General features: G+C 37.7%; 1 protein-coding gene and 1 pseudogene across 1 annotated transcript; both read left to right on the top strand.

Moving 5' to 3' along the window:
• The first annotated feature begins 1,451 nt into the window (after nt 1-1,451).
• LOC113700518 (putative UDP-rhamnose:rhamnosyltransferase 1) lies at nt 1,452-2,982 on the top strand. Its single transcript, XM_027220999.2, has one exon. It carries the CDS (start codon nt 1,556-1,558, stop codon nt 2,915-2,917), a length of 1,362 nt encoding a protein of 453 aa, XP_027076800.1. The 5' UTR covers nt 1,452-1,555; the 3' UTR covers nt 2,918-2,982.
• Nucleotides 2,983-9,767: 6,785 nt separating this feature from the next.
• LOC113700519 (small ribosomal subunit protein eS6-like) lies at nt 9,768-11,658 on the top strand (annotated as a pseudogene).
• The last annotated feature ends 2,270 nt before the right edge of the window (nt 11,659-13,928 follow it).

The following is a 13,928-nucleotide window of genomic DNA, read 5'->3' on the forward strand; positions in this document are numbered from 1 at the left end:
TTTTATACAAATGAGGCAACCTTCACCAAGGTTTTACCACTTCAAGTGATAGGTTCACCTTCACCAAGGTTTTACTCCACCTAGAGAGTAACCTTCACTTGAGCAACCTCACAACCCAACTTTCCCAACCCCTTATACAACCAACAAAGAATCTTTCTACTCAAAAATCTCACTTGTAAGCTTGTATTTTGTGTTGGCAAAAGTCCTCTGCCTTCTTGTGTTTTGGGGTATTTATAGAAGGTGAGAAATGGCTCCAAAAGGCTCTCCAACGGTCAAATATTAAATGCTGTCGAAACTAGCCGTTGGCCTGTCGAACGTCCGACAGTTTAGTCATCGCCCGATCCCATCGTCCGAAAAATCAGTCAAGTTGTTGTTCGGACGTCCGATGGGATTTTATCGTCCGAGCTTCTGTGTCCGAACGTCGTCCAGAGAGTTATCAATTCTTCGTAGAATTTTTAGGACGTCCGATGAGATTGATGTGCGTCCGAAGCATGCGTCCGATCCATCCGGACGTCCGATACTTCCTCACGAGCGTCCGACAGAATTTCCTTCTTGATGTTCTTCATCCTTTCGGACGTCCGATAGCTTCCTTTCGGACGTCCCACATGAGTGCCCTGTTTTTGCTTCTTCTTTTGTGCCACAAGAATCTGTTCTAACAAATTGCTCACATAAAAACATTAGCCCAAATCTACATTTTGGTTTGTTAATCATCAAAACTAAGGACTGATCAACCAAGGTCAACAAATAATGTTAAAGTAATGATATGATTAATGTTTTTGTACATTAGACAGGTATAGTTCTTAAAAATAAATTCAAATGTAAATCATTCATTCAATGGCAATCCGTTTGGATTGTAAATATTGTAGGAGTTTTGTAGAAAAAAAAAAACACTATTGTAACATTGTTTTAACATATGATGTATGTGAGGTAAAAAGATGGTTGAAAATGTGTTAAGGAATATTCTCATAGAAACTCAAAATATTTTCCATGAAGAATAAATTTTAATGTTTTCAACTACAAAAAAATCCAAAAAAAAAAAAAAAATAGCGCACAAATGTATACATAATCATTTCTTTCGCTGGAAAAACTAAATAATAAAAATCAAAGATTGAAAGGTTAGTTCTGTTTTTTTATAACTCTAGCATCATAATACTTGTATCAGGCTAATCTTCATCTGAATAAAATTCTTCACAAGCAACAGTTTGAATTGACCAAATCCAAATTGAATAAGATTGGTGCAATAAGTATAAGATCCGTAATCCAAGGTACTAATTAATTAAGAATCTAATTATGTCCAGCAATGACGTTTATATAAACAACTATGCCGTCCAAAACACGCTAAGATTCATTTATATTTAATTATCAACTCCAACGTTATACTACACCGGCCACTTAATTAAGTACTTTAATCTTATTCAATTCCAGTTTTTCTATTTTGTTGTTTGGATATATTACTGCAACAATTGTTCTTCTCTGCATCTGTACAGCCTTGTCCTCAAAATTTGGCAAGCCAGTGTAGCAATTAGCCCGGGAGAGATTAATTATAGAGCGATTAATGGCTGACAATAGGAAATTACACGTAGCAGTGTTCCCATGGCTAGCATTTGGCCACCTGATTCCATTTTTTGAGGTGGCCAAATTCATAGCTCAAAAGGGCCACAAAATTTCCTTCCTATCCACCCCTAGGAACATGAATCGCTTGCCAACTTTGCCTCCAGACTTAGTCCCGTGTTTTGATTTCGTTAATCTCACATTACCAAGGATAGAAAACCTTCCCGAAAATGCAGAGGCCACTATGGATGTTCCCCCTGAAGACATCCATTTTCTCAAGAAAGCATTTGATGGTCTTGAAGATGAGTTGACTCAGTTCCTTGAGTCTTCAACTCCTGATTGGATTATTTACGATTTTGCTCCTTATTGGTTACCTCCCATTGCTGCTCAGCTTAGAATTTCTCGTGCCCATTTCTTTGTGATTAATGCATGGTTTTTGGATTTTTTTGGACCAACATCGGTCATGATCGATTCCCCCAAGAAAGATTTGACTCTTAAGGATTACACTGCCCCCCCGAAATGGATTCCATTTCCTACGAATTTAGCATATAGGATGTACGAGTGGAAACGGACTCTGGAGACGTCAAACAAGCCTGGAGGGAGCGTTACTGATACGTATCGGCTTGGCTCGGCCATATCGGGGTGTGACATGATTATAATTCGTCACTGCTTCGAGTTTGAACCGTTATGGTTGAACCTGCTCGAAGAACTTCATCATAAGCCAGTCATTCCACTCGGTCTCATGCCACCAGGTGATCAAGAAATTGAAACCATTGACAAAAATGAATCGTGGGTTGCAATCAAGGAGTGGCTTGATGAGCAGAAGAAGTTGTCTGCGGTTTATGTAGCTTTGGGGAGTGAGGTGGGACTGAGTCAAGATGAACTCACTGAGTTAGCTCTTGGATTGGAGCTGTCAGGTTTAAGCTTCTTCTGGGCTTTAAGGAGGTCTGATTCGTTGGAGCTACCAAATGGGTTTCTGGAGAGAGTTAAGGACCGAGGGATTGTATGGGAAACTTGGGCTCCCCAATCCAAGATACTAAGTCATGACTCGGTCGGCAGTTTCTTGACCCACTGTGGCTGGAGTTCTATAATTGAGGGACTTGAGTTTGGTCGAGCACTAATAATGTTACCAATAGCTGTTGATCAAGGTTTGAATGCAAGGATTCTGGTGGATTCAAAGGTGGGTGTAGAAATTCCAAGAGATGAAAATGATGGTTCTTTCACTAGAAATTCTGTGGCCGAGTCAGTTAAGAAAGTAACAGTTTGTGAAGATGGTCAGATTTTCAGGGATAAAGCAAAGGAACTGAGTTATGTATTTGGAGATAAAGATATGCACAATAGGTACATGATAATGATAATGAGTTAATAATGTATTTGGAAAATTGGACTGTGAATTATGATAATGATCAATTTTTGTGTTTTGTTTTGTTATATTATGTTGTTTCTCATTGTTAAAGTGTCATGTTGGTAATAATGGTGCCAATTCTTCAATTCCCCTGCGAAAATGTATCCAGTGGGGTACATTGCATGTCACAGTCTCAAGGGGAAATGAGCTACGGATAGAGATTAAAATATCCCAAGTTTATAACCCATGACATATGTTCTTGGGAAAAGAGACCAATGAACTTGATCAATATATCCAAATCTTGACCTCCATGTCAAAATTACTTGCCCCAATATTGCACTAAAAGTGCTTAAAATAAATGAAAGTTTTGTAGGAGTATTTGTATTAGAATCTTTTCAACATAAGATTTTGATAGCTAGAAAAACTGATACATCTCAAAAAGTAATGATTAAAACATCTATGGAGAACCCAAAAAGAAAAAAGAAAAAAAAATAAAAAAGATTCATGATAAAAAAAAATGTAGCAAAATTTGAGCTACTGAAAAGTACATTTGAGTTTCGTACTATTTCCAAAAATAGCAAATTCTTCTCTATCATAAGAAATGATGAAGGTCCAATATCAATTATTGGAAGCATGATTCATGTCGTTTACCCCTTAAAAGAAATTGACATGCAATTGAACAGAACATGAATCATATGGGTAAGCGCCAGAATGAAGACTATATAGCCTGTAATTCAGCAAACTAAATCATTGATAAACTTTAGCTTCTTATAAACCTCAGTATTAACGGGCCAACTCTCTGTTTGAATTGCACGAAAACAAAGAAATTCTGAAATTTTTTGTAATGCATATGCATGCGTACCTTTATCCAGAAAATGTTATACAATATAATCTTGGGAAAAATGCACTTTTCATCTTCAAAATTTGGGCTGTTGACTAATTTCATCCTCAAAGTTTCACCCAAAACACATTTCATCCTCAAAGTTACGTAATTTTGGCCAATTAAGGACAATTGACGGGAAATAAAGAAATTGGTGTTAAATCCAACTGTAAACCCAACAAAAAATGGATTTAACCGAATGGAGCCATTTTTTAACAGAACAAAAATTGTTGCAACGGACGAAAACCAACATTCTTCTCCTTCTTCCCTCTGTCTTTTTGCAACCCCAAATTTTTTTTCTCAATCTCTGGATTTCTTAGACGTTTGCAAATGCCAAATCCAGTTGTAAGGTTCGTTTACTTGGTGGAGGTTGATTTCCACCACATCCCCATCCCTAACACCCACCTTGGTTTCTTCCTCCTTCACCTCCCTATCTCCAACCGTCTCTTTCACCCCCTCTACCACCACCACCACCTCCTCCACTACTGCCGCCGCCATCACCACCACTCCCACTTCCCCAACCATGGCCTCCACCATTTCCACCACCGCCGCCTCCTCCTCCACCTCCACCCCCACCCGCACCTCCACGTCCATCTCCACCGCCACCACTGCCAGCACCTCTGCCACCACTACCTCTCCTTCTACCGCATGTATGTTTTCCTCTCCTTTTCCTCCTTCCACCACCTCTCCCTCCACTACCACTTCCACCGCCTCCACCTCCATCTCCACCGCCGCCGCCACTACCGCCGCCGCCATCCCCTCCTTCTCCTCCACTACCTCCATAGTGCGCAACCTGATTGCCATTTACTTCCAGAACTCGTACCGTTATGGTGAACAATCACATTCCCATCCTTTGCATGTTGACCATTTCCACTCTCACTTCCCCAACCACCGCCTCCTCCATTTCCACCACCGCCTCCTCCCCCACCCCAAAACAATAGATGGGATTATCTGAGGATGGGTGGAGAGATTGTGAAATATGGATATGATATCGAGCTTAGCCTGCACGCTTAGATTCTGGAAACCGCGTTCTTCTGCCAATTGGGAATTCAGAGATCCAACCAGGATTTGGGCAGCCCCATATGCTGCGATTGCTAACTTGTTAGCGGAGCAAGAAGAAAGAACCAAGAGGGCTGCTGCTGCAAGGTCAATCAATGACTCTTTTTGGCATTGAATGATCTCCAACAATATTGGTATGGCACCAGAATTTGCAATTCGGATCTTGTTTCTGCAAAATCATAGCAAAATTAGATGGGGAACAATTCTACAGCCAATGCCTTCGGATGCAACTTCAAAAATTGCAAAATTTAACTGATGCAAACAATACCTTTCATTGTGAAAAGCTAGACAATGCAGAGCAGAGTGCAGCTTTAGTGGCTTCATAAACTTGCTTACGAAGCATCGTAACGAGCCGAGAAATGATCCCTCTTTCTGCTAACTCTGTCTTAGTTTGGTTGCAAGTTTACCAAGTTCTCTGGCAGCTAAAATCTGAGCTTCCCGTTCATTAGATAGAAGGGTTTCCACTATCACATCTTCCATGGTTGGAAGCCCTCTATCCCCCTCAGTCACTTCTCAACTCTCTTTATGTGAATTTGAAAATATAGAAATTTAGTATTTGATTGCTTCAAGGTGGTGTAAGGTTTGGCTTTTGGGAAAAAATTTTGGAGTTGCAGAAAGGCAGAGGGAAGAAGGAGAAGAATGTTGGTTTTGGTCCGTTGCAACAATTTTTGTTCTGTTAAAAAAAGGCTTCAGTCGGTTTAACCCATTTTTTGTTGGGTTTACAGTTGGGTCTAACGCCAATTTCTCTACTTCCCGTCAATTGTCCTTAATTGGCCAAAATTACATAACTTTGAGGATGAAATGTGTTTTGGTGAAACTTTGAGGATGAAATTGGTCAACAGTCCAAACTTTGAGGATGAAAAGTGCATTTTTCCCTATAATCTTTCTAAGACAAAAGTTTAAAAGCTCATATGCAGATGGATAGATTTCGCGGTGCATTGTGTAATGATATTGCTCGAACAAGATGCTCTGCTCTTCCTCAGACGAGTTTTACAAAGTCAAATTCTTTACAGCGCGAAGCGATAACAGGAGTATGGTAGAAAAATATTCAGCAACTAGAGAGAACTAGGAGGTGTTTACCACGCGATGCGCGGTATAAGTTTAAAGATTGCCCAGAAAATGAGGAGGGATTTTGTGTGAGGAAAACTTGGTTGTTTATATACCTATTGTTTTTTTGGTTTGTGTTGATTGCATTTTGATTTGAATAGTAAAAATTGAACTGGAAAGTGGAAATTATTTTATTTGGATGTTTGGCTTAGTTATATTTGTGGTAGTATTGTGATAGCGACAGATAATTAGTGCAAAAATGAGAATTTATTGTAAAATAAATAAGTATGTAATAAAGGAGGAGTGTAAAGACAAAGAAAATAAAATAGGAAATGTAGTTATAATACGCAGGAATTATGATTAAATATACATAGTGAAAATCAGATTAAAGGCAACAGTGATGTACGCAAAATAAGTAGAAGGTCAATCATTGATGTTAAGGTTGTTCATGTTAATATTCTCAGCATTGAAAACTTCGTCAACCGAGTAGGATGTGATTATCTCATAAGCTGCACGTTTTATGGGTCTGAATTTGGAAGGAGAGGGCTTAATGTAGCACATGAGCAGTTTTCCTTGTAAAGTATGCGCAAGGTATTGAGCAAGATCAACGCCCTGTTATAAAAAAATGATGGAAGAAAACTGTAACGGGTTTAAAAAAGAAGCAAGAAAATATTTAGTTTGAAAAAGTATCAGTGGTTACTTCTTGTTGTAAATGGTATAGTTCCACGGTTGAATACTGAATTAGCTTCTCTGCTTCAATATCCATAGCAGTAGCACATAAATATCCAGTTCTATCAATGAGTGAAATTGCAATGAGAGCTCTGCAACGAAGAAATAGGCAGGTTTGCAGTTAGAAATTGGAAGCGATTAAAGTTGGTGATGAAAGGAAGCAAGAGAAGTTAATAATTATGTTTACCTAGGAACTAAATCTACGTTAGAGTGGCAGTGTTGACATGTAACAGGCAAATTGCTTGCAATTTTGCTTGGATAGTAACAAAGGGGACAAGCTATATAAGTTAAGTTATGATGTACATAATCCAGCTCAACAACACCTTGAATCCAGGCAGTCATTGGTTTCTTTGAGAGAGAAGAAAAGGTAGAAGAAAGAGTCAAGGCTAAAAAAAAAGGAAAAAGCTGTGGAAGTGAATGTAAAGGACAGTATATGTAAATGTAAATATTGAAATAGGAACATTACCTATTGAAGAACGGAAGCAATATGAGTGATTCGATTATGGTTTACAGGAGGAAGAAGTATACGTGGGTTAGTGTAACTGCTCTCATTAAGCATTCGTGCTAGGATATCGGCATGGTAATGATGCCTATGATAAAAGCGAAATATTTAAGTTGTTATATAATAAAGGAGATAATAACGCAGAAAGTGGTTAAAACGTTCTACCAGGATTTTAAGTTGATCGCCTGTTGAGCGGTCGGAGCTACCAAAATCACCCAGGAATGGTGAGTTGAGAGACTCAAATCTGATATGTTTGGCAAGAATAGGGTAAAAGTTATATAGGTGACAGAGAATTTTTTTTGGAAATGATAGAAGTTTAGAAGACTCTTTAAATAATAAAGGTGAAGTAAGTGAGCACAATGATTTGTTGTAGCTTTGACTCTTATGGCGATGATAATTGGAAAAGGGTCTTCTGCTAATGCAATAGCAGGGCCATAATTTTCTTCAAACTCATCTTGCAAAGTTAATATCAAAGGTTTCATGCTGTGGAATGAATAACAATAGAATACGTTATTGGAAATTTGCACGATTTTGAAAGAACGAAAGTGAAAATTAGATTGATAAGTAAATGTTTTACTCTTGATTAGCAATCACATAGTCTCGAGCTACACGTGGTGTTCCTTGACCAGGGACAATGTTGTTAGGTAGAGCATGGAGTATAACTCCCATGACAGCTTAGGAAAACGGAAGAAGCGAATATATTAAGATTATAAAAAAATGTCAAGTAAGTAAGATGCGGGGAAAAACAAGCAGAGGATAATGATGAACTTACTTATTAATTGTTCGGTATCAGCAATTACGTCCAGCATAGTAAATGGATATAACTGAAAATGCGAAGGGAGAGAGGGATAATCGAGCTGTTGAATTTGATGAATTGATGTAGCTTCAGTAACAATCCAGTAAAATGGATATTTGGTAGGAGGAGAAGCATTGTGTAGTTGGTGAACAGAGGCTCCAGAAATGTAGTAGCTTTTAAATAGCAGCAGTAATCCAGTAAGGCGAGCAATCATGTTTCCGATAGCATGCATACTAACTTTCACACCCTGATATTAAGAATTGTTAAAGGTGATTAGTCCATAACTAAATAGTCATGAGTTAAAAATGGAATTAAGCATGTGTTACCTGCGAATCAGCAAGCACAAAAGTGCAAAAGTTTTGTTGGAAGTGCGAATTGTTTTTAATATGTCTAGCTTCTATAACCTGGAGAGCAACTATCCAGTTTGATGAATGCGGACGAACAGCGGACAGAGGGATTACTACAGGGTGCATTGTAGGATACTCCATAATAGAAATATAAAAGAATTAAATGGGTGAAGTATAATCTATACGAGTTAAAAGGGTTGCAGAAAAGATAGAATTGGAATAGCAGGAATGGATATGGTAAGAAGGAGAAGGAGAAGGAAGATGTTGATGTTAAAAGTAGAATCAGAGGAAGGAAAGTATTGTAGATTGCTGTTTTGTCCTTGTATGTTTTGGTGGAATGCATACAAAAGTGAAATGGCTAGGTACTTAAGACACTGTGGTAAATTTATGTTTGAAACATAAAAGTATAGAATTTCAAAAGCTGATATGCATGCTGTCATTTTCGTCCAAAGGTAAAGGTGTAGAGCTGTAGCAAGGACCATTATTCGTGATAAAGTGTTCAGAATCTGAAACGTTCACGTGTATTCATTCTTAGGTAGTGAAAAGTACAAAATGTTGATGATAGGAATATCTTCAGAGATTCAGTAAATATTTTGGACGTTTGCTGTAAATTTTTTGCGAAGGCCTGACAATTATTGGAGCATTTTAATATCGGTATTGATAAGTTATAAATTTAGTATTCACTTAAGCATTTGGAATAAAGGAGCTGCATAATTAATGGCGCACTTATGTAATGAGGTGGAATAAAACTGAGCAGTGTTATTGGAAGGAAAAATGTTCTAGTACATCAATGGAAGCATTTAAAAAGCCGCAGAGGCATGATTAGATGACTTAAAAGAGGTTAATTACAGCTTTAAGCATCTGAATAAATGCCGAAAGTGTAATACCATGGAAATAGTTTTTCAACTCCATTATAATCAAATATTAAAACAGCAAATGTGGTCTGTGATTCTGGAATAAACACAAGAGTGTCGTTATGCTGCAATTGATGTTGAAGAGCGAAGCTTCTCCAGTTCTTTTTCAGGTGTTTCCCTCTGATACCAATCTCTGTAATGTTATTGCCAGTTTTGATAAGCACGGTGGGAGTTCTTTCACTGTTGAAGAAGTGAGCAGTGAATCTTGGAATTTTCTAATAATTGTTAAGAAAAGTTAGAATGGAAAACGGACATATAAAAAAAGGCTAAAGAAAATAGATGAATGTGCATATAATAATAACTTACCATTGAATTTGGCGTTGCTGAATGGAAAATTTGATAAAAACAATGGAAATCAGTTATGTTTTGAGAAAAGTCTGGGTTTAATGATGAAGTGACATCATGGCGGTTAACTGATAAGGATGTGGTAGCTGAGGCCATTAAACAGATAATACATTATAAATAATGATAATTGAAATGAATATAGGAAATGGAGGAGAACATATACAGGCCTTGCGTATAGGTAGCGTTATTCTCGAAAATATTTGGAAGTGGAACTGTCCAGGATAAGTAAACTTGTTGTTGGAGTTCAGAGAAATGAATAACGTCGAAAATAAGATTTCCAGCATGGCGAACCATCAACATATCATGTGTGTTAATGATATTGTCATGGCAATAGTCATCCCATCCTTCTTCAAAGCAGCCATTGGCAATTGTGAGTGGCCATTTTTGTATTCCATATCTGAGGATGATTGTGTTCTTTTCATGCTGATGAAGTAAGAGTTGAAACTGGGCGGGAAAAATCTGGAATTGGTTGATGGAGCAATTAAAAGTAAGTAGACTAATAAGAATATATTATATTTGGATAGTCTGAACGTTTTTTTTTCATAAGGAAAGAAAAGGTTCACCTGTCCTCTATGGCAACATTTGAAGAGAAAGCAGCAAGGGGTTAAGTTGCTGGTTGGTTGGTGGGAAGCTGAGGGTGGATCAAACATATTTTGTGCTATGAAAGTGGCAGAAGAAGGAGAAGATAATAGGAGGAAAAGTTGGTATGATGCTATTAATATAGACACCAAAAATGCTGGTAAATTTTGGAATTAAAAGGAAATAAGAAACAGTAGAGATGGGTGCTTGTAGACAGCTGCAGCTTTTTTGTTTGAGGTGTATGGTATTGAATTTTGGTACATCACGTGTTGAATAAAGGACTGACTATATAAATATATTTAACGGAAAGAAGGAGAAAGTTTTTATTAGTATTGTTAACGCTTGGCGATGTATTTTTATTAGTATTTTTATGGTGATGAGATTAGATGCTTCTAACTTTTGGTGATAGCTGGGTTATGGTTATTAGATTGGACGGTTGTAGCCCTTCCTGATTGGAGATATTTTTGCTTAAACTGGATGAATTTATTGTTGCTTTTATTTATACTACAAATTACATAGCTTGATCTGCTTTATTTTACATTTAATAAAAGGACCCCTGCTGATTTCATAATTTTGTTGTTTAATAAATAGTCGTATATCTTGGGAGAAGAGGATCTCAGAGGAAGTCAGTGGCAATGGTGTTGGCGATGTATGTATCTTGTTAGCAGTCCATGCAATTGTTTGTTGTTACATTTGCATAACTGTGTACAAACATGAACATAAGTTGGCTGTACTTTGCAGGATTTCAAGGGCTAGGGGTTCAAGATAATGGGTGGATGTGATAAGCAGGGTTTTGTCATGAAATAGAGAGGTTTGCCTCTTGGGTGTGTGTGTCTCTTGCTTCGTAGAGGTTAGAATCTCCATGAGGGAAAAAATGATGTAATAGGCATTATTGCAATTTGCAGTTACTTGATGAACTGTATATTTAACTTGATTAGGGACCCTATGGTTTCGTGATTATGGGAGGAGAAATAGCGAGCGCAGCAGCAAATGTGCTGGCGGATGTATTGCTAGCGTTGATCTCTCTGTGCTGAATGTTGTCATTGTTAAGAAAGGTGAGAATGACCTGGCTGGACTCATTGATATTGAGAAGCCAAGAATGAGAGGTTTACAAAAGGCTTCGAAAATTAGAAAGCTCTTCAATGTGTTAAAATAAGGGGATCTGAGAAAGTATGTCAATACACACAGGAGGACGGTCACAATAAAGGTTGATGAGTTTTTGATTTACTGTTATTCTTTACTGCATTTGTTCCTTTTCCAAGTCGAGAGCAGAAGCACTCTAGCGCGGATTGTTGCTGAGTTTGTATCAATGTTTATATCATTAAGTAAAAAGAATAGCAAAGCTCGTAAGATGCAGAGGTTGGTTGCTTCATTGATATTCCAGAGCAAGAGAGCAATAATTGCTCAGAAAAAGAAGAGAATTGCAAAGGTTAAGTCTGAAGGAGCCGAGTATCAGAAGCTTCTTGCTAGCAGGCTAAAGGAGCAGGGTGAGAGAAGAAGTGAGAGTTTGGTTAAGAAGAGGTCAAGGTTAGTTGGAGGGTTGAAGACCTCTATTGTTGCTTAAGTTATGACCATACTTTTCATGTTCATGTGTGCGATTTGTATGCTTCATTTCTATGCCTACGTTTGAGAAATATTTGCCTAATACTTTCTTTTTTTTCCCTTGTAATTGATTTAAGTTTTGGAAGAAGGTTCCGTGAAACAGAGTGCAGCATACTGTTTTTGTTTATCTGAAAATTCGAATTGCAGCAACCTAGGAGATATCAGTGGTGATTAGATAAGCTGTTGCTATAAGCAATAGAAGCCGCAATCTGAATGAATGAGAAAGTTTTAGAAAGCAGCACCGGAATAAGTAGGCTTGTATACAACTAATAATAAATAAAGTTGACTATTGAGGACAGCAGATGCGTCGAAAGTTGCTGGTTCATTAATACATACGTACAAAAGAAGAGGGTTCATGAAAAAATCAACGACCCTTGTAAGAAACTTGCCAAAATGTAGGAGTGCAAACCATTGGTAAGGCGCATCTATCTTAGGAAGACAAAAAATGAATAACTCTACTCTAGGTTAGTTTCGATTTCTTGGCAGAGCTGGTGGGTTCATCTGGAGAGTTGCCTGCGTTGAGCTTGTCTAATTCATCAAATTTTTCAGAAAGGCGCATGTGAGTCTTTGAAGGCGCAGGATTTTGCTCTGGAGCAAGTTACATAACAAAGAATTGGTTAAGAAATAGCAAGTAAATAACAGTACATGAAAAGAGAGCATACGTAATTAAAGCGTAAAAGGGTAAACATAGAACAAACTTAAGTAGTCTTAAAGCTAGTGAGCATAATGCAAGTGTCTTGCTCTGTACGAGCACTAGGAATAAGGTTAGGACAGAATAGGTATTAAAAACATGAGATGAACTTGCATAAATAAAAAGGTTTCATTTTTCTACAGGACGTTGGCACATAAAAACTAAGAAAGAATATCATTTTTTATTGAATGCATGCTGCACAAAATACTTGAGGCAAATAAATGGAAGAAGAAGGCAAAATTTGGAACTGATATCGCAAATTGAATAGAAGGTGAAACGGCCTAAAAAACAACAGAGTTAAGAGTTTGGACAAATCTACACGGTTGTGGTTAGGGGTGAGCATCGAATTCGAATTCGGTAATTCGGTAGTTGAAATCGGTAAGTTTCGGTAAATGGTTCTGGAAATATTCGACCTAATTCGCATTCGAATTAGAGACTACCGAATTCGAATTCAACCCGAATTCAATTCGGTAAACCAAAAAAATACCGAATTACCGAATTCCAGAAAACTGCTTCTTCGGCCCATTTTTCATCAGCAAATAGCAATGCTATTGAACTGAGCCACAACTTACAAATTGTTCGAATGTAACTGATCACAAATCACTCCAGAAATTCGAAATCAAAACAACACACAATTCACATTGATCATTAAAATTCAGAAATCATAAACAAATTCACAAACAAATTACACTGATCCACAAACAAATCACAAATGACAAACAAATCCAGACATCACAAATCAGAAATCACAAGTCCAGAAATCACACTGTTGCCCTGGTGCTACAAATCAGAAATTCCACTGATCCACAATCATAAATCAATCTAGAAATCATAATGAAACAAAAATAAAAGTCTAAATTAACTTGTCCAAAAATCACAATCCACATTCCACAATCTAGAAAGCCACAAAGCCACAAACTGCAATCCACAATCCAGAAACTGCAATCCAGAAACTGCAACTTCAGCCACAAGAAGAGTTGCAATACAGAAACTCCAATCCACAATCCACAATCCACAATCCAGAAACTGCAATCCACAATCCAGAGTCCAGAAAGCCACAAGAAGAGTTGCAATACAGAAAGCCAATTACGCTGAAACTGCAACTTGCAACAAGAGTTGGTTCAACCCTCAAAATGCAAACTTTAGCATTTGTGACCTCTCAAAGGTCAATTATAGTTGGTTCAGTTCCAGTCTTCAGCAACTCTGCAAGAACAAATAAAATTCATGAAGTATCATAAAGGCAATTATTAGAAAGAAAGAAATACTTCAAATTCTGCAATAAAAATTTTGATAGCTTACCAGATTCGAAGGCTTCAAGCTCTTCCAGATTTTCTTCTACATTTAATTCTGTCTTGGAGGACCGAAGCCAATCTTGAGCACATATTAAACCTTGCACAATTCTAGGAGTCAAAGAACTCCTAAATGTATCAAGAACACGACCTCCGGTACTAAAAGCAGATTCAGAGGCCACGGTAGAAATTGGGACTGCTAACACATCACGAGCAACTTTGGAAAGGATTGGGAATCTAAGGCTATTGGCC

Source organism: Coffea arabica, chromosome 7e, assembly GCF_036785885.1.
Source record: "Coffea arabica cultivar ET-39 chromosome 7e, Coffea Arabica ET-39 HiFi, whole genome shotgun sequence".
Lineage (NCBI taxonomy): Eukaryota > Viridiplantae > Streptophyta > Magnoliopsida > Gentianales > Rubiaceae > Coffea > Coffea arabica.